Genomic DNA, 23,521 nt, shown 5'->3' with positions numbered 1-23,521 from the left:
CCCACACCCTGCTTTAGCAGCCTCAGTTTGTTTTCTGCCTAACGACAGGAGGTCAAGGCTATCTCTGGAGTTCCTGGACTCTGGAGTTTTTTTCTGGCGATTTTTCTCGCTTTTTTTATTATTTTGTTCCTGCATTTTTGAATCCTGCGATTCTTCTATCAACAGCCGACTGGGTGACAGGCTGGGTCCTCGACTCTTGTAGTCCCCCCATGTTCGGCCTTCGAGCGTGTGCCGGCCCTCAGCTCAGCTTTGGGACGTCCACGACAGGCCCCATTGCTCCAGGGGCGGCCGGGGAACTTTGGTTCTAGGGCACACATATGACCGGTCTCTATGGCTTTGTCACAGTGTGTCTGGCCGACAGCCATGCCGTTTACGGACGTTGGTTCTGTCTGGGATACCTCCAGCCGGGTAGTCGCAGGACAGGTAAGTAGTGGCCCCTTACTCAGGTAAGTGGTCTGGCTGGTGGTTTCCCTGGGGAGGTCGACTGAGGGTCCGCCCTGCTTTCCTCTCTCCCCTTCCTCTCCCTCCTTCCCCTGACTGGGTAGTGGCTGTGAAGGGGGGTCTCCTGGGTTTTCTTTGTTACCACCGGGGCCCGTGTGTTGTTAGGGGGACTGTGTTGTTACTCTGGGGGGTGCTGCTGTGTGCTGCTGTGTTCTATGAGGTAATTTTTACCTCAGACAGCGGCCGTCTTGGAAATCTCCTTGGTAACGCTGTGATTCTTTTCTGAGGTAACAGACAAAGCAGTCAGTGCTGCTGTGTTCTTTGAGGTAATTTTTACCTCAGACAGCGGCCGTCTTGGAAATCTCCTTGGTAACGCTGTGATTCTTTTCTGAGGTAACAGACAAAGCAGTCAGTGCTGCTGTGTTCTATGAGGTAATTTTTACCTCAGACAGCGGCCGTCTTGGAAATCTCCTTGGTAACGCTGTGATTCTTTTCTGAGGTAACAGACAAAGCAGTCAGTGCTGCTGTGTTCTATGAGGTAATTTTTACCTCAGATGATGGCCATCTTGGAAATCTCCTTGGTAACGATGTGATTCTTCCCTGAGATGACTCGGCACAGCCTCTGGTCAGTTTTAGTGCTGTTACAGTTTTAGTGCTGTGAATCTTCCATGAGGTGAATACACATCACAGTCAGCACATCAGAGCACACCTGAGGTTTTTCAGCTCCCTCTGCAGCTGGGTGGGGTGGTGAATACCGGGGGCCCCCATGCTCTGCAATAGCAGCAAGGAGGTGACCAGTGGTTTTTTTTTTTGTCCTGCCTTGCAGGGTGGGTGACTCAGCGCTGACACTATGGAACTCAAGCTATGCCTGAGTTAACCCTTAACGCCCCTCCCCCTGCCACATCTGTTATGTTGGCTGTCCTGGGTTTCTTGCCAGGTTTGAAGCAGCTAGTGCCCGGATGGGGGGTAAAAAAGCGCCCCCTCCCTGAAGCCTGCTTCTGGGGATGACACAGAATCGCTGTTTTTTTCTGGTTCTGTTATGTCAGAGGCTGCGGGTGTTAACCCTTATGGATAGTGAGGATGACTCTGCTGCAGTCACTTGCTGGCAAGAATTTGTTGGAGCTCTTGTTTCTGCGGTGCGTGAGGCTCTAAAAATTGAGCATGTGGCGGAGACACCTCCGTGTCAGTACCAGCAGACTACCACGCATCGCTGAAGTGTTTCCTTGTGTTCCTTATTTGGACTATATGTTATACAAGGAATGGGATGCACCGCAAAAAGTTTGTCAAAAAACTTTGCAACCCGTTACCCCCTTGAGGGGGGCTTAAAAAAAAAAAAAAAAAGTAGGTCTCTCCTCCGCCAGTGGACCCCCCTGTGTCCAGACTGCGCAAGGCCACCACAGTGCCTGTGGAAGGGGCTCCTGCATTTCAGGATCCCGCTGATAGGAGAGTGGAGGCCGTGGCCCGCTCCCTATTCACGGTGGTGGGTTCGGCGGTGAGGCCGGCTCTGGCCGGGGCCCTGGCAGGCCCCGACTAAAAGGGCGAAGCTCCTGCTGCAGGAGCTGGAAGAAGGACCTCTAAGGTGGCCTTGGTGATGGCCGTTAAGGGTGAACGGTCCTTTTGGGTCTTCCCTGACTGGCATCATTGAGGATGCCACAGGTGATAAGCGCATGCTGTTCCCACGGTTTGGGAAGGGCTAGGGACCTCGCCCTGTGCAAGGACCCTCCTTGCCTACCTCCGAGCGTTTTTTCGCTCGCCCTGTGCGGTGGGGGTAGGTCTACATGGTGCTTGAATCCCCGCTGCGGGGTAGCAGCGCACCGGATACCGCATGCCTAACAAGTCTGCGGACATACCTGCTTCCGCCTGAAGGTCTGCTCCCGCCCGTGTCTCGGGTGGGAGACTGGCTTCGCATTGCGAAGTGTTTTCCTTGGGGTACAAGATTGAGTTTCTCTCTTTTCTGCCAAACAGGTTTTTTCCCTCCGGCTTCTGGCCTCCTCCGGTTCGCCGGTTGACTCCGTCAGGGGCTGTCCAGGATCTTCTGGTCAGGGGAGTGATTGTGCCAGTTCCCTCGTTGGAACGGTCTCGGGGTTTTACTCCATTCTGTTTGTGTCCCCATGGAGGATGGGGCCCGGTCGATCCTGGGCCTCAAGTCCCTCGTTTTGTTTTGTCAGGTTTTTCTGGCATCCTTGGATGTCATGAACGTGTACCTGCATATCCTCAAACCACCAGAGATTCTGTGCTTTCCGGTCGGGGGGGACCATTTTCAATGGTGTCCTTCCCATTCGGCGGGTTTTCGCCAAGGTGCTCGTACCGATACTGGCCCGGCTGTGACAGCGGGGGTTTGTTATCATGGGATGTCTGGACGACATTCTCCTACGAGCTTCTTCGAGCTCTGCATTGGTGGAGCCGTGTCTATCACGTGTCAGGCTCTCCGAGTGTTCGGCTGGTTTCTGGATTGTCCTGAAATCAGGGTTGATTCCGTCTCAGGGATACCTGAGACTGGTCCTGGATTCCTCCGGGGCGGGAGTGTTTTTCTCCTAGCGGAAAAACTTCAGACTCTGCTATCTGCTGTGCAGCAGTTGCCGACCCAGAAGCGGTCATCTCTGCGATTCTGCAGGAAGGTTCTGGGTCAGTTGGTAGCCTCTTTCGAGGCGGTTCCGTATGCCCAATTCCACGCCAGGGTACTACGGAGGGAACTGCTGTCACGATGGGACTAGCTTCCGTCATCTCTGGATTACCAGATTCAGTTGAGTCATCTGATCATGTCTCCCCTGGTATGGTGGCTGGCGTTTCCGGTGCTTCGGGCCGGAAAGTCATTTTTCTGCAGGCCACTGGACAGTGGTCACGACGGATGCCAGCCTCTCCGGTTGGGGAGGGGCGCATGGGGCACCCAGTCAGCCCAGGGGCGCTGGACTCAGGTGGAGTCCTGCCTACTGATCAACGTTCTGGAGCTCCGAGCAATCAAGCTTTGCCTTACCAGGTGGTCCCTGGATCTACAGGGCCGACCGGTCAGGATCCTGTCCGATAACACCACGTCCGTGGCGTAGGTTGATCATCAGGGAGGCACACGGAGTTCTGTTGCAGCGACGGGGGTCGCGCGCATCCTTTCGGTGGGCCGAAGGGTCCGTTCCGGCTCTATTGGCCGGGTACATTCCGGGAATACGGAATTGGCTAGCCGACTACCTAAGTCGCACTGCACTGGGCCAAGGAGAGTGGTCTCTCCACCCGCAGGTGTTTCGGGGTCTGTGCCGAAAGTGGGGCACTCCGGACGTGGACCTTCTAGCGTCCCGTCTCTATCGGTAGGTGCCACGGTTCGTGGCCAGGTTTAAGGACCCGTGGGCGGACGCGTCAGGCGCATTGGTGGCTCCTTGGGGTTGCTGTCGCCTACTTTACACCTTCCCTCCTCGGAAGCTTCTTCCTCGCCTGCTGCGCAGAGTAGAAGCTGTAGGGATTCTATCGGTCCTGATTGCCCCAGATTGGCCGCGTCGCTTCTGGTACGCGGACCAGGTGCGTCTGCTGGCAGACGCCCTCTAGCGTCTTCCCCTGGGAATTGATTTTCTGTTACAGGGTCCAATCTTCCACCCTGTTTCACAGCCACCGGCCTTAGCGGCGTGGCTGTTGAGAGCCAGGGGCTTAAGGACCGAGGCCTATTGGGCTCGGTGGTCTCTACCGTGCTGCCTGCACGGAGGTCTACCTCACGTAGGTTTTTTCCTCATACATGGAAGGCCTACTTCTCTGTGTGTGGGGAGATGAACTGGCACTCTCGTACATGCGTTGTGTACAGGATTCTGCTGTCTTTGCAGCAGGGAGTGGTTCAGGCTCTCGCCTTACGTACGGTTAGGAGCCAGATTTCTGCTCTGGCTGTTTTTTACTTGCAGCGACCCTTGGCATCGCACTCCTGGGTGCGTGCGTTGGGTCAGGGGGTCTGGCAGGTGGCCCCTCCGGTGCGCCCTCCATTACCCCCATGGGACTTGAATTTAGTCCTTTCAGTGCTTCGGGATGCTCCCTTTGAGGACATTCGGGAGGTTTTTTGTTTTATTGTCACAAAAGGTGATTTTATTTCTGGTAGCAATTACCTCGATCAGACGGGTGTCTGTCTGTTCTGGCGGCCTTGTCTTGCAAGGCTCCCTGCTTGGTCATCCGTAAGGATGAGGTGGTGCTGCGGCCGCAGCCGTTTTTCTCCCTAAGGTCGTTTCGGCTTTTCACTTGGATGTGGACATTGTTCTTCCATCCTTGTGTCCTCAGCCGAAGAACCCGAAGGAGGCCACTTTACATTCTTTGGATGTGGTTCGGGCCCTTCGAGTTTACTTGTCGGCGACAGCTCCGTTCCGGATGTCGGACTTGCTGTTCGTGTCTGTGTCCGGTCCCAGTAAGGGCCTGGCAGTTTCGTCGGCCACCATTTCCAGGTGGATCCGACGGATTGTGCTTCAGGCCTATCAGGGCCGGCGCTCCCACTAGGCGAACTAAGCAGCCGCCTAGAGCGCACTGCCGCCAGGGAGCGCTGCCACAGCTGCTGGGTCTTCTACAGAAGATCGGTTCCTCCTCAGCCGATGGTGACTGATGCGGAGTGTAGCAGAAGGGCTCTATATGGCTGGCTGCAGAGTGACTAGGCAGGGAGAAGAAGCAGACAGATCGTCCCCTTCGCTGCACTAAGCCAGAGGTGACCATGCTGATGTTCAGCAAACAGCAGCAGCCGTGGGTGTCCGCTCTCTGCCCGCCCCGCCTCCCTCTCTGGGTGATGTGCAACCATTGGAGGAGCAGGGCATAGACACCCAGAATGGATCCACCCAGGTCTAGACTGGCCACACGCTGGGCCGAAGCCACTTGTCCTGGAGGAGTGTGGAGCCCAAAGCAAAGCTGATCCTGCAGCTTACCCAGCCTGTGACATGTGGAGGGAGATGGAAAGAAGTGCTCCAAGGTAGGAACTTGTCAGGTGGTGGGGGAAGCGCTGGGGATGATCTTATCACTGGTGTGTGACCCCCTCCACTTGGCTGCATCCATCCACCTAGCTGTCCACTTTGCTATATTCTCCCTCCACCACGCTGCACCCCTCCCCTCCCTCTGCTCTCCACCTGGCTGCACTTTCCCTCTTCTGTCCACCTGGCTGCACCCCCTCCTCTGCTGTCCACCTGGCTGCACTTCCCCTCTGCTGTTCACCTGGCTGCACTTCCCCTCTGCTGTCCACCTGGCTGCACTTCCCCTCTGCTGTCCACCTGGCTGCCCTTCCCCTCTGCTGTCCACCTGGCTGCACCCCCCCTCTGCTGTCCACCTGGCTGCCCTTCCCCTCTGCTGTCCACCTGGCTGCCCTTCCCCTCTGCTGTCCACCTGGCTGCCCTTCCCCTCTGCTGTCCACCTGGCTGCACCCCCTCCTCTGCTGTCCACCTGGCTGCACCCCCTCCTCTGCTGTCCACCTGGCTGCACTTCCCTTCTGCTGTCCACCTGCCTGCACCCCTCCTCTGCTGTCCACCTGGCTGCACCTCCTCCTCTGCTGTCCACCTGGCTGCACTCCTCCTCTGCTGTCCACCTGGCTGCACCCCCTCCTCTGCTGTCCACCTGGCTGCACCCCTCCTCTGCTGTCCACCTGGCTGCACCCCTCCTCTGCTGTCCACCTGGCTGCACTTCCCCTCTGCTCTCCACCTGGCTGCACTTCCCCTCTGCTCTCCACCTGGCTGCACTTCCCCTCTGCTCTCCACCTGGCTGCACTTCCCCTCTGCTCTCCACCTGGCTGCACCACCTCCTCTGCTGTCCACCTGGCTGCACTTCCCCTCTGCTGTCCACCTGGCTGCACCCCCCCTCTGCTGTCCACCTGGCTGCACCCCCCCTCTGCTGTCCACCTGGCTGCACTTCCCCTCTGCTGTCCACCTGGCTGCACTTCCCCTCTGCTGTCCACCTGGCTGCACTTCCCCTCTGCTGTCCACCTGGCTGCACCCCCTCCTCTGCTGTCCACCTGGCTGCACCCCTCCTCTGCTGTCCACCTGGCTGCACTTCCCCTCTGCTCTCCACCTGGCTGCACTTCCCCTCTGCTCTCCACCTGGCTGCACCCCCTCCTCTGCTGTCCACCTGGCTGCACTTCCCCTCTGCTGTCCACTTGGCTGCACCCCCCCTCTGCTGTCCACTTGGCTGCACCCCCCCTCTGCTGTCCACCTGGCTGCACCCCCCCCCTCTGCTGTCCACCTGGCTGCACTTCCCCTCTGCTGTCCACCTGGCTGCACCCCTCCTCTGCTGTCCACCTGGCTGCACTTCCCCTCTGCTGTCCACCTGGCTGCCCTTCCCCTCTGCTCTCCACCTGGCTGCACTTCCCCTCTGCTGTCCACCTGGCTGCCCTTCCCCTCTGCTGTCCACCTGGCTGCCCTTCCCCTCTGCTGTCCACCTGGCTGCCCTTCCCCTCTGCTGTCCACCTGGCTGCACCCCCTCCTCTGCTGTCCACCTGGCTGCACCCCTCCTCTGCTGTCCACCTGGCTGCACCCCTCCTCTGCTGTCCACCTGGCTGCACCCCCTCCTCTGCTGTCCACCTGGCTGCACCCCCTCCTCTGCTGTCCACCTGGCTGCACCCCCTCCTCTGCTGTCCACCTGGCTGCACCCCCTCCTCTGCTGTCCACCTGGCTGCACCCCCTCCTCTGCTGTCCACCTGGCTGCACCCCTCCTCTGCTGTCCACCTGGCTGCACCCCCTCCTCTGCTGTCCACCTGGCTGCACCCCCTCCTCTGCTGTCCACCTGGCTGCACCCCCTCCTCTGCTGTCCACCTGGCTGCACCCCCTCCTCTGCTGTCCACCTGGCTGCACCCCCTCCTCTGCTGTCCACCTGGCTGCACCCCTCCTCTGCTGTCCACCTGGCTGCACCCCCTCCTCTGCTGTCCACCTGGCTGCACCCCCCCTCTGCTGTCCACCTGACTGAACCCCCCTCCTCCTCTCCACCTGGCTGCACCTCTCCTCTCCACCTGGCTGCACCTCTACTCTCCTCTCCACCTGGCTGCACCTCTTCTCTCCTCTCCACCTGGCTGCACTTCTCCTCTCCACCTGGCTGCACTTCTCCTCTCCACCTGGCTGCACTTCTCCTCTCCACCTGGCTGCACTTCTCCTCTCCACCTGGCTGCACCTCTCCTCTCCACTTGGCTGCACCTCTCCTCTCCACTTGGCTGCACCTCTCCTCTCCACTTGGCTGCACCTCTCCTCTCCACCTGACTGCACCTCTCCTCTCCACCTGGCTGCACCTCTCCTCTCCTCTCCACTCCACCTGGCTGCACCTCTCCTCTCCTCTCCACTCCACCTGGCTGCACCTCTCCTCTCCTCTCCACTCCACCTGGCTGCACCTCTCCTCTCCACTCCACCCCACCTGGCTGCACCTCTCCTCTCCACTCCACCCCACCTGGCTGCACCTCTCCTCTCCACTCCACCCCACCTGGCTGCACCTCTCCTCTCCACTCCACCCCACCTGGCTGCACCTCTCCTCTCCACTCCACCCCACCTGGCTGCACCTCTCCACTCCACGTGGCTGCACCTCTCCTCTCCACCTGGCTGCACCTCTCCACTCGACCTGGCTGCACCTCTCCTCTCCACCTGGCTGCACCTCTCCTCTCCACCTGGCTGCACCTCTCCTCTCCACTCCACCTGGCTGCACCTCTCCTCTCCTCTCCACTCCACCCCACCTGGCTGCACCTCTCCTCTCCACTCCACCTGGCTGCACCTCTCCTCTCCACTCCACCCCACCTGGCTGCACCTCTCCTCTCCTCTCCACTCCACCTACCTGCACCCCCCCCCCCTCCTGTCCACCTGGCTCTATCCCTTCACCTGGCTGAACCCCTTCTCCACCTGGACCAGTTCTGGTGCTAAAATTTTATTAATTTTAATAATTTTTTTGGGGGGGGGGGGCGCAAGTAGCTGGTCTCGCCTAGGGCGCAAAATAGTCTAGCACCGGCCCTGAGGCCTATGCCCTGAAGGGCGGGCGCCCCCCTTTCGGGTCATGGCGCATTCGACCAGGGCGATCGGGGGGCCTCTTGGGCTTTCCGACACCAAGCCTCTGTGTTACTGGTGTGTAAGGCTGCGACCTGGTCGTCGGTCCACGCTTTTCAAAGTTTTATATGGTGGATGTGAGTGCATCTTCGGATGCCTCCATTGGCCGCAGGGTGTTACAGGCGGCAGTTTAAGGTTGGAGTTCCTCCGTTGAGTAACTCCGGTTTTTGTTTGGGGTATAACCTGTTTTTGCTGTGTGGTTTTTTTCCCACCCCTCAAATTTTTTTGACACTGCTTGGGGACGTCCCTAAGGTCAATGAAGGCTGTGTCCGTCTATGAACGAAAGAGAAAAAAGGATTTTTGTACTCACCGTAAAATCCATTTCTCTGAGTTCATAGACGGACACAGCACCCACACCTCCTTTGTTTGTACTGCTTGTTACGAACTGAGGCTGCTAAAGCAGGGTGTGGGTTATGCCTGGGGGAGCCACGCCCCCTGGGAGGAGCGGCATTAAGGAAAGTTTTTAACACCTTAAGTGCTGTAGAATTCTGCCTAAATCTCCTGGTAGGAAGAAGCATAACCTAAGGTCAATGAAGGCTGTGTCCGTCTATGAACTCAGAGAAATTGATTTTACGGTGAGTACAAAAATCCTTTTCTTTACGTCGTTTGCATTCGGCTTTTTCGGGCGTATAGTTACCCCTGCTTTATGACGATTTGCCGACGTGATTTGGAGCATGCACACTGGAATTCAGTCGCGGCCGGCACATGTGCAGTTCATTCGGCGCGGGGACGCGCTTGATTTAAATGTAACACACCCTCTACCCGCGGAATTTGAATTCCGCCGGGGGATTTACAATACGCCGGCTCAACTTTACAGGCAAGTGCTTTGTGAATAAAGCACTTGCCTGAAAAACTTGCGCCAGCGTAACGTAAATGAGATGCGTTACGCCAGCAGAAAGATCCGCTGATCTTTCTGAATCTGGCCCAATGAGTTCATCAGGCGAATAATTGACCGTTTTTTTTATTTTTATTTTAATTTTTTGCATGCTAGTCTCCATATCAAAAATGAAGAGGTTCCTAAAGTTTGAAGTTTCTTGTATGACAAAATAAAAATTTGGAAGTGATGTAATGTGTTTTATTGTATTTTTTTAGATGAAAACTGTACTGATTAAATGAAAATCATATGATCTGATATCGTATGAGAATTTTTTTTGTGTTTGCCCCTTTGGATAGTTTTGGATGAAAGCTGTGTACTGACAATCAGATTATCGTACGATCGCTTCAAAAGCTGTGCTTTTTGTATGATTTTCTGATCGTGTGTATGGGCCTTCTGACTATTGTTATGCAGCTGCCATCAGGTGATTCGACATTGGCAAACAAAGTTGTAAGGACGCCCCAGCAAAACCCCTTCCTTAATTTTATCCTGCTTAAACTAGCCGCATGGGTGCTTTACAGCTCCACTGCCATGAAACTACCACTTGATGTTCCTGAAGCCCTCCTTATGCTGTATACCACCAGGTTACTGATGAGCTAGGGGCCTAGTCCCTATGTTCCAGTGGCTGCCGGGGCTGGAAGGCACTGCGGTAAAGTCAGGGCTATGACCCTATCTAGTAAGTCCAGGGTGCTGCCTCCTTGTTCATTTTGTCACAACGGGAGTTACAGCCACTTCCCAAGTTTATGTTGGATGCCAAGTTGTGCTGTTTTTCCCTGGAACCAACGTGGGTCTGAGGCTGTCTCTGTGTGGCCTTACTCCCACCTGGACTTACTACGAAAAAAAGAGTCTATATGTTATCTTTTTTTTTTTTTTAAGGCATTTTTTTTTTTTTATACCAAAAAACAAAACAAAAACTGGTTATACTTACCTGCTCTGTGCAGTAATATTGCTCAGAGCTAGTCCCCTAATACTTTGAGGTCCCACGACTCTTCTCCCTGCAAGTACCCCCATAGCAAGCCGCCTTAATGCATTAATGCTGAGAATGCATTAGATAAAATAGTTTGCCTTTAGAACCACTTTTAGTTCTGCTTTAAAGTGGTTGTAAAGGAAAAAAATGTTTTCCCTAAATAGCTATCTTTACCTTAGTGCAGTCCTCCTTCACTTACCTCATCCTTCAATTTTGCTTTTAAATGTCCTTATTTCTTCTGAGAAATGCTCACTCCCTGTTCTTCTGTCTAACTCCACACAGTAATGCAAGGCTTTCTTCCTGGTGTGGAGAAAGCCTCTTGAGGGGGGAGGGGGCGAGCAGAGTGTCAGGACGCCCACTAACACACAGCTCCTTTCTCTATCTGCAAAGTAGAGTGTCCTGACACTCCTGCTCGCCCCCTTCCCCCTCAAGAGGCTTTCTCCACACCAGGAAGAAAGCCTCGCATTACTGTGTGTAGTTACAGACAGAAGAACACAAAGTGAGCATTTCTCAGAAGAAATAAGGACATTTAAAAGCAAAATTGAAGGAGGAGGTAAGTGACCGAGGACTGCACTAAGGTAAAGGAAGCTATTTAGGAAAATCATTTTTTTCCTTTTCAACCCCTTTAAGGATCGAATTCCACCCTTCCCTGTCAAGATGTACTCCACTAGACCTGTGAGCACTTCCTGGGCTTTTTCGTCTGGCTGTTTCCCAGATTTGCAAGGCTGCCAACTGGTCCTCTGTTCACACTGGGGTGGCCACAATTTGTTTATTCTTTGTCAGGGTTCAAATCCTTCAGTAGGCAGCACTAGAATCCAATATTCTCAGAATTCCTGTGTCCCCCAATGAACTCTAGGAAATAGATTTACGGTAAGTACAAAAATCTAGTCATCTAAAACAGGTTGCCTTTAATGCCAGAAATCTGGTAATTGTAGTTGTCTGGGCTTGCGTAAAATGATAAATGGACTGGAAAGTTAGTTGCTGTCTCATTTAGTAATCTTTTTCTTTCCTTGGCAGATGATGAGGTTGATGGAGGCTCACACAGTGATAGCGATGCACTACCATGTCATTTTGTCCCTCCTCCCGGCTCGGTCATTTATACAGTGTTTCCTAATGGTACGCCAGTCCCCCAAGGAACGGTTATTTATGGACCTCCACCTCCATACACTGGCAGTTCTGTGGCACCTGGGACTGTTATATATGGGCCCCCACCTCCTGGCACTCAGTTTGTTTATGGTCCTCCTCCTCCACAGTTTACTATTCCAGTCATTCCAGCTGGCGTTCTGCACTGCAATGTGTCTGCACACCACAATCTGGTGAGTCCCATTTCCCATTATGTATAATAGATAATTACATGTAGGAGTACCACCATCTGGCACTGGGTAATGTTGTACAATTTAATCAGTTGTGTCATTGTCTGTAATTCAATAAATATTATAATGTATTTTAAATGAGGAAATGAGAAGAACTACATGGGATTCCCATCTTAGAGAGTTGTTATTGGAACTTCCATCACCTCTTGCTCTGATGACAACTCAAAATGTTTGGATTTCCACCTTACCCTTCCCGTTATGACTTTCTGTCATGATAACAAAGGTCAACTAGACAAAAGGGAGGGGGGGTGAATCTCCCCAGTGGTGCGCAAACCGCGAAAAAACCTTGACAAAGTCTACCTTTCTCTACTCTATCCAAAACTAAAGCTAGTGTCTTTTACATACACTTTAAATTGATGATTGTATATGTAGAAATGTAAAATTACTATAGATTCCCATCAATCTCATCAATATTTTTAATAGGAAAATGAAGTTACTCACCTTGAAGATGTTATTGATCATCTAAAGTCTAGACATAAAAAAGAAAGTAGGGCAAAAGCACAATTAAAAGGTGATGTTGAAGAATTGGAACGTCGCAGACAAATGCTAAGAAGAGAGGTTGACGATTTGCACAATGCTGCCCAGAAACGTAAGCGCAAGTAAGTGTCTCGTGTGCAGAAATGATCTAAATGTGTAATAAAAGTTCTGATTTTTACATTTCCAATGCTTATTGGTTTTGTCTTTGAGTATGTTTTAGCATAGCTATCAATTTGTGCCATTTCAGGAAATTCATGGAGGGAAATCTGGACCACCTGATTACAGAGCTGGAGCTGGAGAGATCATTGCAGCATCATGACAGTATTGAGGATGAGATCGATTGCATAGAAAAAACACTTCTGAAGAGAAGGGCAGAGCTCCGAGAGGCTGACCGGTTGCTGGTAGAAGCAGAAAATGAACTGAAAAACACAGAGGAAAAGGTTGGTAGTTAACAGCTCTGTATGTAATGTATTACAGTACCTGCTGTAAAGACTGCACATTGAACAATGTGATATGTGGCAGTTGACTGTCATCCTGTAATTCTCTGTTTTCCAGACTGCAGATTTAAAAGAAAAATACAGTATAGCCAAGAAGCATTTATCCCAAACGGAGAATGACGCAGAGGAGCTGGAGAGACGGGCAGAGGAAATGGCTGTGAATCTTGTAAAAGCTGACCAACAGCTGCGGTATGTCACAAGGTGTTTGAATGGTCAGTTATGTATGATCACGATTGCACACCTTCATTTCACTATTCACCCACACGCGTTGTCAAAAGCTTCATACAGAAAATAGATCAGAAATTGGAATCTTTATTGAAGTCTTCCTTCCTTCTCGCTGGGTCAGTCGCCCAACCTGCTGTAGCAGCAGTAGCCAGGTGAAAAAAGGGCTGAAGGAGCTGCCTCCAGAACAAGTCAAACTCTGGGAAAATTTGCCTAAAGCCTTATGTTTTACAGTTGACACGATGATAGATTTGATTCTGCAAACATTGCGTCTCACACTCCAACTGGTGCATATGCGCAGAATTCTTTGGTTAAAGCATTGGTCTGCAGAGCCACCATGCAAAAAAGCTTTCGACTAGTTTTCCCTTCCATGGCGAACGCCTCTTTGGGGAAGATTTGGAGAAATATATCCAAAAGATATCGAGTGGGAAAACCAATCTAATACCAGAAAAGAAGAAAAACAAGAGACCTTGTTTTAAACATTCTCTCTCCCCGTCTCCTGGTAAATCTTCCTCTAGCCAGTGGCGACGGCATTTTCAGCCAGCCACAAAAACTAAAGAAAACCAGGCCCAAAAGAACAAGGTTCAGGGTTTTATTCAAACCTCTTTGTAATCCCAAAGCCAAACGGAGACGTCAGACCCATTTTGGATCTAAGAGCTCTAAATCAATTTCTGAACATTCGCCATTTCCGAAGGGAAACTATTCGATCAGTGGTCGCCACCCTACAAGGCGGAGAATTCATGGCGTCAATAGTCATCAAAGACGCATACTTACATGTGCCTATCCATCCCACTCACCAAAGATTTTTAAGGTTTGCGGTAGAACATCGCCACTTTCAGTTTGTGGCTCTACCCTTTGGTGTGGCTACCGCACCTCGGGTATTTACAAAGGTACTAGCCCCTCTGTTGGCAAATCTCAGAGCACAAGGCATAGCGATAACAGCTTATCTAGACGATATACTGGTTAGAGATCAGTCAGTGGCAAAGTTAGATCATGCTGTGCTCACCACTATAAAATACCTGGAGCATTTCATTTATTGTCCAATTTCACTCAGGACTACTTCAGAGCAGTATTCTAACTGCCTGAAACAAAAAGATCCAAGCGCTGGATTTGCCCATGTGCCTGTCTCCACAGGTGTGCAAAAGCTTCAGTTGGTGGTCAAAGACCAAAAATTTGCAGAAAGGAAGATCCTTTCCCCCAATCACTTGGAAGGTGGTGTCTACGGATGCCAGCCTAATAGGCTGGGGTGCAGTATTGGAAGAAGCTTCAGCCCAGGAAACCTGGGCCAAGACCGAGGGGAGCCTGCCCATCAACATACTTGAAATTCGGACAGTATACTTGGCCCTCAAGACCTGGACAAGCAGGTTACAGAGCAACCCAGTTCGGATTCAATCCGACAATGATACTGCTGTAGCTTACATCAATCACCAAGGAGGCACCCACAGTCAGGGCGCTCAGGAGGTGAATCGGATTTTGACTTGGGCAGAAGAACATATTCCTTGTCTCTCTGCAATTCTCATCCCAGGGGTAGAAAACTGGCAAGTGGACTATCCGAGTCGCCAGCAGCTGTCACCAGGAGAGTGGTCTCTCCACCATGAGATCTTTCAGGCCATATGCCAGAGATGGGGGACCCCGGATATAGACGTGTTAGCTTCCAGATTTAACAGGAAGTTGGACAATTTGGTGTCCAGGACAAGAGATCATCTGGCCTATAGATCGGATGCTCTGGTGGTCCCGTGGAATCAGTTCTCACTGATCTATGCGTTTCCTCCGATCGCTCTCTTACAAAGGCTACTATGCAGGATCAAGAAGAAAAGAATTCCTGTAATCTTAGTTGCCCCAAATCGGCCCAGAAGACCTTGGTACCCCGAGATCATAAAGATGGCGGTAGTAAACTGTCCTGGCTTATGCTGAATGAGAGGCTAACGGCAATTACACAGGATAGGATGAAGCAGTTTTACGGAGTCTGGGACCCATGGATCCGCTACTTGACAGGTGATCCTGGATCGAGCGTTTTTTAGATTTAATAGTGTGGAATATTTATGGAGCACGGAGCCTCAACTCCCCCCCCCCCCCTTTTATTTCTTCTCTTAGTCTTCCTTATCTCACTGTCTTCTTATTTGTCATTCCCCCACGGGATTGAATCTTCTATTTCTGTACCTCCTTCTTTCCTTTTACACATTGGAGGTATTGCTAAGTAATGTCTATTTTGCTTGCGACATGCTGTGATGTTTCGTGTGCTAGAGGAGGTTATATCCTCAAAAGGCAATGGCACTTTGTGTTGCGATTCAGTTCGCTAAACCGTTTCTTAAGAATGATATTACTTTTGTATGTTTTATCCCCCTTTTTTTTCTTTGAAGAAAATTAATAAACATTATTGGAAAATAAAAAAAAATAAAGATGGCGGTAGGATCACCTTGGAAGCTTCCACTTCGTCACCACCTGCTGTCGCAAGGTCCAGTGTTCCATCCTTCCTTACAAACGCAAAATTTGACAGTTTGGCTGCTGAGACCCACATTCTGAAGAAGAGAGGGATCTTAGGTCCAGTGCTTTCCACAATTATTAATACCAGAAAGCCAGCTTCCAGACTAATTTACTACAGAGTCTGGAAAGCATACGTTTCATGGTGTGAAACCAACAGATGCAATCCTCAAAGATATGACATGAATAGGATTCTTGCCTTTTGCCAGCTAGGAGTGGATATGAAATTAGCCCTTAGTACCAGTAAGGGTCAAATATCAGCTCTATCAGTCTTCTTTCAATGACCACTGGCATCTCATTCCCTAGTGTGGGCCTTCATTCAGGGGGTACTGCGGATCAATCCACCAGTCAAGTCTCCCTTGTGCCCATGGGATCTGAATCTAGTATTATCAGTGTTGCAGAAGCAACCCTTTGAACCTATTCGCCACATTCCGCTGATTCTTTTAAGCAGGAAGTTGGCCTTTTTGATTGCTATCTCTTCGGCTAGAAGAGTATCTGAATTAACAGCTCTTTCCTGTAAGGAGCCTTATTTAGATTGTACTACGACCCCCATCCTGCCTTTTTACCTAAGGTGGTGTTGGCTTTTCATTTAAATCAGGACATTGTCCTGCCTTCCATTTTTCCGGATCGGCAGACAGTGGAGGAAAAATTATTACACTCTCTAGATCTTGTGATAGCAGTAAAGGCGTATCTGCAGGTAACCGCTCAGATACGTAAAACAGATGTTTTGTTTATTTTGCCAGGTGGTCCCAAAAAGGGACAAGCGGCATCAAGATCCACTATCTCAAGATGGATTCGACAGACAATTATTCAAGCCTATGGTTTAAAGAATAGGACTCCTCCTTTTTCTGTTGGGGTGCACTCTACCAGGGCGATAAGTGCTTCATGGGCAGTGCACCACCAGGCTTCGGTGACTCAGATCTGTAAAGCTGCAACTTGGTCCTCAGTCCACACATTTTCTAAATTTTATCAGGTGGACGTGAGAGGACAGGAGGATGCCGCCTTCGGGCGAAGTGTGCTGCAGGCAGTGGTATAAAGCTTCTGGTCCATGGTGGCCTGCTTGAGCTGTGTCTCCCCCCTTCATATGGAGCATTGCTCTGGGACGTCCCATTATGTAAAGATAAAGGCTATGTGTCCCATGGTGTACGATAAAGAAAACAGGATTTTTAAAACGGCTTACCTGTAAAATCCTTTTCTTGGAGTACACCACGGGACACAGAGGTCCCCCCTTTCTTATGGGAACCTTATTGCTTGCTACAAAACTGAGGTGCTTCCCTGATGGGAGGGGTTATATGGAGGGGAACTGTCTTCAATTAGTTGTGCCAGTGTCCAATCATCACTGGTGACCCTTAACCCAATATGTAAAGATAAAGACTTTGTGTCCCGTGGTGTACTCCAAGAAAAGGATTTTACAGGTAAGCTGTTTTAAAAATCCTGTTTTTGCATATTTATAATTGAAAGTTTATGTACTTAGGGCTCTACAAGCAAATGCCAGAAACTTGGAACAGCACAGAGCAGAGCAGGAAAACATCCTGCATGAGATAAATAGTGTTGTGTCTGCAAAAGATGTTGAATTCCAGTCTCTGAACCACAAGATCCAAACCATGGATGATAGGTAGGCATTTCATGTCCCACGTTTATGTATGATGCAATATATCGCTTTGATAAATTGGTGAAATATTAATTATTCTCTTAATTTTTTTTGCCCCTCTATCATTTTCTATGAAAATTTCACACTTTCAGTCTTCAGAAGTTGCAGGACGACATCCTGATAGCGGAGGGGAAGGAAGACCACCATCTGCAGACGCTGAAGGAAGCTGAAAATCTCCTTATGGAGAAGAAGATGGCTCTGGAGAGACTAAACAATCAGGTAACTAAATTAATGCTTTCTGTTCCACTAGGGCAGTGTTTCTCAATTCCAGTCCTCAGGCCCCCCCAACAGGTCAGGTTTTCAGGATTTCCATTATTTTGCACAGGTGATTTGATCAGTTTCACTGCCTTAGTAATCACCACAGCCTTTTCATCTGAGGGAAATCCTGAAAACCTGACCTGTTGGGGGGGGGGCCTGAGGACTGGAATTGAGAAACACTGCACTAGGGCAATTATAATATTGCAATAATCTCCCTCTGAACTAATTATTGTTGTTCTTGTCCTCCAGATTTTAGCACAGCAGGAGGAGATTTCAGAATTGGACCGGCTCTTGGGACAGAAGAAAGAGGAGCTGCATCTCCTGCAGAACCACACTGAGCTAAAGAAGGCTGATCTGAGGGAGGTCCTGCGAGATGGGGAGATGGAGGCAGCTGAGAGAAGGCAGGAGATAAAGGTAATCCATCCAAGCAGTTGGGATACAAATGGAGAAAGCCTTTAGCACAGCTCTGCTTTTTTTTTTCAAATAACAATTTTTTATTTTCAGAAAAGGTCCATACAAGATATAGCAGCAGTTCAAGTACATTAGGAAAGCACAGCTCTGCTTTTAATAAACTATATTCGCATATTACCACATCCTTACAATCCCAGATAGAAAGGTATATAGCTTGGTTATGACAACACCGCATATCTGTTTTACTTAACGGTCCATCCACAACTACAGCATTAATACACCGCGAACACAGAGGCATTTATGCCACTTTACTTTCAAAACCACTGGTCTATAGCCCAGAGACAGTCTAAATACAGAGTCATTTATTCAACTTCCCATCCAAAACCACTTTTCTCTTTCGTTCATAGACGGACACAGCATTCTTTGACATTAGGGTTATATCCGCTTTCACTAGGAGAGTTTAGGCAGAAAAAAAGCACTTAAAGTGTTAACAAACACAAACCTCAGTGCAGCTCCTCCCAGGGGGCGTGGCCCCCCCCGGTATAACCCACACCCTGCTCTAACAGCCTCAGTTTTTTCCTGCCTAACGTCAGGAGAGTCAGGCACTCTGAAATTCCTGTACTCTGGAGATTTTTTTCTTGCGATTTTCTCGCTTTTTATTATTTTGTTCCTGCATTTTTGGAATCCTGTGATTCTTCTATCAACAGCCGACTGGGTGACAAGCTGGGTCCTCGACTCTTGTAGTCCCCCCATGTTCGGCCTTCGAGCGTGTGCCGGCCCTCAGCTCAGCTTTGGGACGTCCACGACAGGCCCCATTGCTCCAGGGGCGGCCGGGGAACTTCGGTTCTAGGGCACACATATGACCGGTCTCTATGGCCTTGTCACAGTGTGTCTGGCCGACAGCCATGCCGTTTAGCGGACGTTGGATCTGTCTGGGATACCTCCAGCCGGTGGTCGCAGGACGGGTAAGTAGTGGCCTCTTGCTCAGGTAAGTGGTCTGGCTGGAATTTTCCCCTGGGGAGGTCGACTGAGGGTTTGCCCTGCTTTCCTCTCTCCCTTTTTTCCTCTCCCTCCTTCCCAGTTTCTGGGTGACGGCCGTGAGGTAGGGGCCCCGCTTGGGGGGCTCAGTCTGACCTGGGGGCTGCTACTGCTGTGGGTGCTGTGTTTTTATGTGCTACATATGTGCGGAGGGGGTCCTGTGGGCCTGTGTACTGCGTGTGTCACTGGGGCTTTGCTGTGTGTTTTTTTGAAAAAAACGCAGTTTTCGGGTGCCATTTTGCCGCTGACGGCGGTGTTTTATGGCGCAGTTGTAATTGCGGCGGCCATTTTCTCGGAGCCCGCAGACATATCGGCGGCCATCTTGATACAGCTCTTGTGCCTAGGATGACGGCGCGTACGGCTCTGCACATTTTCCTTTTGGATGGCGCGGCACAGGCAGCGTTTTTGGCTCTCGGCAGCGGCGGTCTGGTAGGACGGTGAGTCCTCTGGGGGGGGGGGGGGTTTCCCTGTTCTCTGTGGCGGCTGGGGGGATGTCCTGTGGAGCCTGCCAGTACTAGGGGATGTTAACCCTTAGTGTCCCTGTTCCTGCGGCCTCCAGGGATGCTGTGCTGGCAGTCCCTGAGGCGTTTTGGGTCAGGATGGGAGTGTTGGAGGGATGTGGGAATTGCACTTGTTCTCCCCTCTGCCTCTCTCTGGGTATTTTTTCTGACAGGGAATCAGGCCTCGCTGAGGCGTCTGGTTTTGTTTTTTTGTCAGTAGCTGCTGGCTGAAGTCCACACGGACTGTGAGGATGGCCCTGTTTCAGGGTCAGCACTTGATGGTGCTGTTGTTGGGGCTCTTAACACTGCGGTGCGGGTTACCATGGTTAGCTATGGTGGTTTCGGAGGTGGCATCAGTGGTGTCAGTCCCTTTTGGGTTCCGTGCCGCCCCGCACCGCAATATGTGTTTTTTTCCTTGTGTTCCATGTCTGGAATATGTTGTGCAAGGATTGGGATCAGTCGCAGGGTACAAAATGCTTTGCGGTCTGTCCCCTCTTTTTTGGGGAGGATTCCTGTATCAGGGTGTCTCTCTCTCTCCCCCCCCCCCCGCCCCCTGTGTTCAGCTGGGTAGCTTGTTTTTGAAACAAGGCTGCCACATTACCTGGGGAAGGGGCTCCCGCTTTTGGGGACCCCGCTGATAGGGGTGCTGTGAATGTGGTCGCTCCATATTCACAGCGGGGGGGGGGGGCGGTGGTGAGTCCGGTTTTGGCCAGGACTCTGGTGTCGCAGACATTTCCCGGACGGGGAGCTGGAGGCTCAGAATGCTTCTATGACCTGCGTGGTCCTGACCGACCAGTTGGTACTAGGTCAGATATTTGTCTGTGTGTCGACCCCGGATATGTTCCCCTTGCTCTCCAGGGCCTCCGCCTGCGCCATGTTTTCTGCCCTGCCTTGTATGGCTGGGGGTTGGTCTGCGGACGGTCTTTTCAGTAGTCCCTGGTGGTATTGCCCTGTGGGGGTGTACGCAGGGGTGTCTCTGATTGTCATCATAAAAGATGCCACGGGCGGTGTGAGCACTCTGCTCCCGCAATCTAAAAAAGGGTAGGTGCCTCACTGTAGGCGAGGGCCCTCATTTACTGTTCCCCATGCGTTTTTTGGTTTTCGCCCGCCAAGTGCGGCAGGAAAACATTTTCAGGGGGCTAGGACGTCCACTGAGGACACAGGCGCCCCGGGTGCCGCAAGCCCAGCAAGCCTGCTTCCGCTTGGTGGTTTGCCTCCGCTCGCATCTCGGGTGGGGGGCTGGCTCCGCGAATTCGCGGCTCGGTGGAGGTCTCTCCTCTCTGACCGTTGAGGTTGCGAGGTAGTTTCCTCTGGGTGCGAGATAGGATTTCTCTCTTGTCTACCAAACGGGTTTTTTCCCTCCATCCTCTGGCTCGCCGGTTGGCTCTGTCAGGGGCTGTCCAGGATCTTATGGTCAGGGCAGTGATTGTGCCAGTTCCCTCGTGGAACAGGCTCCGGGGTTTTTCTCCAATCTGTTTTGTGGTCCCCAAAAAAAGGACGGGGTCCGTCCAATCCTGGGCCTCAGGCCCTTGTTTGTTTTTTAGTAAAAGTGCAAACTTTCAGGATGAGGTTTTTCTGGCGTCCTTGGATGCCGTGAACGCGTACCTGCATGTTCCCATATGCTCAAAGCACCAGAGTTTCTGGACTTTGCGGTTAGGGAGGACCATTTTTCATTTGTGGCCCTCCCGCTCGGCTTGGTGTCGACACCACAGGTTTTCACCGAGGTGCTCGTTCCGATACTGGCCCGGCTGTGGCAGCGGGGGTTTGTTATTGTGGGATGTCTGTACGACATTCTCCTACGAGCTTCCTCGAGCTCTGAATTAGTGGAGCCATGTCTGTCACGTGTCAGACTCTCCAAGAGTTTGGCTGACTTCTGTTTTGTCCAGAAGTCAGTGTTGGTCCCGTCTCAGGGACTGGAATTCCTGGGACTAGTCCTGGATTCCGCCGGGGCGGAAATTTTTTTCTCCTAACGGAAAGAATTCAGACTCTGCAATCTGCTGGGCAGCAGTTACGACCTAGTAGTGGTCATCTCTGCGATTCTGCATGAGGGTTCTGGGTCTGACGGTGGCCTCTGTCGAGGCGGTTCCGTATGCCAAATTCCACGCCAGGGTGCTACAGAGGGAACTGCTGTCTCGTGGGGACAAGCTTCCGTCATCCCTGGATTACCAGGTTCAGTTGAGTCACCTGGTCCCTGGTGTGGTGGCTGACTTTTCCGGTGCTTCGGGCTGGAAAGGCATTTCTGCCATGTCACTGGACGGTGGTCGCGACGGATGCCAGCCTCTCCGGTTGGGGAGGGGTTTTTTGGGGCACCCAGTCAGCCCTGTGGCGCTGGACTCAGGTGGAGTCCCACCTACCAATCGGTGTTCTGGATCAGGCTTTGCCTTGCCTGGTGGTCCCTGGATCTACAGGGCTGACCATTCAGGACCCTGTCCGACAACGCTGTGGCGTACGTCGACCATCTGGGAGGCACACGGAGTTCTGTTGCAGCGACGAGGGTCGCGCACATCCTTCGGTGGGCCGAAAGGTCCGTTCCGGCTCTATCGGCCGTGTACATTCCGGGAGTATGGAATTGGCTGGGCCGACTCCTGAGTCGGACTGCGCTAGACCAAGGAGAGTGGTCTCTCCTCCCTTAGGGGTTTTCAGTGTCTGTGCCGAAAGTGGGGCACTCCATGCGTGGACCTTCTAGCGTCCCGCCTCAACCGGAAGGTGCCATGTTTTTTGGCCAGGTCGAGGGACCCATGGGCAGACGCGTCAGGCGCGTTGGTGGCTCCTTGGGGTCACTTTCGCCTACTTTGAATCCCTCCTCAGTATCTTCTTCCTCGCCTGCTGCGTAGCGTGGAAGCCGAGGGAATTCTATCAATCCTGATTGCCCCAGATTGGCCGCGTCGCTCATGGTACGCGGACCTGGTGCGTCTGGTGGCGGACACCCCCTAGCGTCTTCCCCTGGGGGTTGATCTTCTGTTACAGGGTCCGATCATCCACCCTGTTTTTTACAGCCACTGGCTTAGCGGCGTGGCTGTTGAGAGCCTGGGGCTGTGGGCCCGAGGCCTATTGGGCTCAGTGGTCTCTACCGTGCTGCCTGCACGGAAGTCTACCTCACGTAGGTTTTACATCATACGTGGAAGGCCTGCATCTCTGTGTGTGAGGAGATGAAGTGGCACCCTCGGACATACGTGGTGTCCAGGATTCTGCTGTTTTTTACAGCAGGGAGTGGATCAGGCTCTCGCCTTAAGTACGGTTAGGAGTCAGTTTTCTGCTCTGGCTGTTACTTTCAATGAGCCTTGGCGTCGCACTCCTTGGTGCGTACGTCTGGTCTGGGGGTCTGGCATGTGGCCCCTCCACTACCCCCATGGGACTTGAATTTAGTCCTTTCGGTTCTTCTGGATGCTCCCTTTGTGGACATTCGGGAGGTTTTTTTGTTGACTGTCACAAAAGGGGAGCAGGTTTAGCTCAGCGCTAGAGTACCTGCCCTTCATGCATTTGACTCTGGGTGCTAGCCCAGGAAGGTCTGCGTCGTCACGTGGCCATGGCTCAGCGTGGGCATTTCCACTGTGATTTTTTTCTGGTAGCAATTACCTCGATCAGACGAGTGTTTGTCTGTTCTGGCGGCCTTGTCTTGCAAGGCTCCCTACTTGGTCATCCATAAGGATGAGGTGGTGCTGCGACCGCAGCTGTCTTTTCTCCCCAGGGTCGTTTCGGCTTTTCACGTTGATGAGGACATTGTTCTTCCATCCTTATGTCCTTGGCCGAAATGCAGGGAGGCGGCCACTTTACATCCTCTGGATGTGATTCGGGCCCTACGAGTGTACTTATCTGCTACGATTCCGTTCCGGAAGTCGGACTCACTGTTCGTGTCGCTGGCTGGTCCTACAAGGGGGCCTGGTAGTCTCGTCAGCCACCCCTTTTTCGGGGTGGATCCGACGAATTGTGCTTCAGGCCTATGCCCTGAAGGGGCTGGCGCCTCCCTTTTTGGTTACGGCGCATTCGTCCAGGGCGATCGGAGCCTCTTTGGTTTTTTTGGCATCTGGCCTCTGTGTTACAGGGGTATATGGCAGCGACCTGGTCGTCGATCCACACTTTCAAGGTCTTACGAGGTGGATGTGTGTGCATCTTCTGATGCCTCCTTCGGCCGCAGATGTTACAGGCGGCAGTTTATGGTAGGAGTTTCTCCGTTGAGCAACTCCCGGTTTTGTTTGGGGTGTAACCTGTTTTGCTGTGTTATTTCCCACCCCTCGAATTTTTTGACACTGCTTTGGGACGTCCCTAATGTCAAAGAATGCTGTGTCCGTCTATGAACGAAAGAGAAAATAGGATTTTTGTACTCA

At 51.9% G+C, this 23,521-nt stretch overlaps 1 protein-coding gene across 3 annotated transcripts in view; it reads left to right on the top strand.

Annotated features, from left to right (window-relative positions):
* The window catches only part of CNTRL (centriolin), a 153,110-nt gene that overhangs the window by 86,403 nt on the left and 43,186 nt on the right, over positions 1-23,521 (top strand). For all 3 annotated transcript variants that reach the window (XM_040324045.1, XM_040324044.1, XM_040324046.1), the window contains 7 exons: positions 11,306-11,604; positions 12,085-12,260; positions 12,386-12,578; positions 12,694-12,824; positions 16,813-16,953; positions 17,082-17,208; positions 17,497-17,661. In XM_040324045.1, coding sequence (XP_040179979.1) covers positions 11,306-11,604; positions 12,085-12,260; positions 12,386-12,578; positions 12,694-12,824; positions 16,813-16,953; positions 17,082-17,208; positions 17,497-17,661 — 1,232 coding nt within the window. The remainder of the gene's footprint in view (positions 1-11,305; positions 11,605-12,084; positions 12,261-12,385; positions 12,579-12,693; positions 12,825-16,812; positions 16,954-17,081; positions 17,209-17,496; positions 17,662-23,521) is intronic.

This window comes from Rana temporaria, chromosome 9, assembly GCF_905171775.1.
Source record: "Rana temporaria chromosome 9, aRanTem1.1, whole genome shotgun sequence".
Classification (NCBI taxonomy): Eukaryota; Metazoa; Chordata; class Amphibia; order Anura; family Ranidae; genus Rana; species Rana temporaria.
This window is presented reverse-complemented; position numbering and strand designations above follow the sequence as displayed.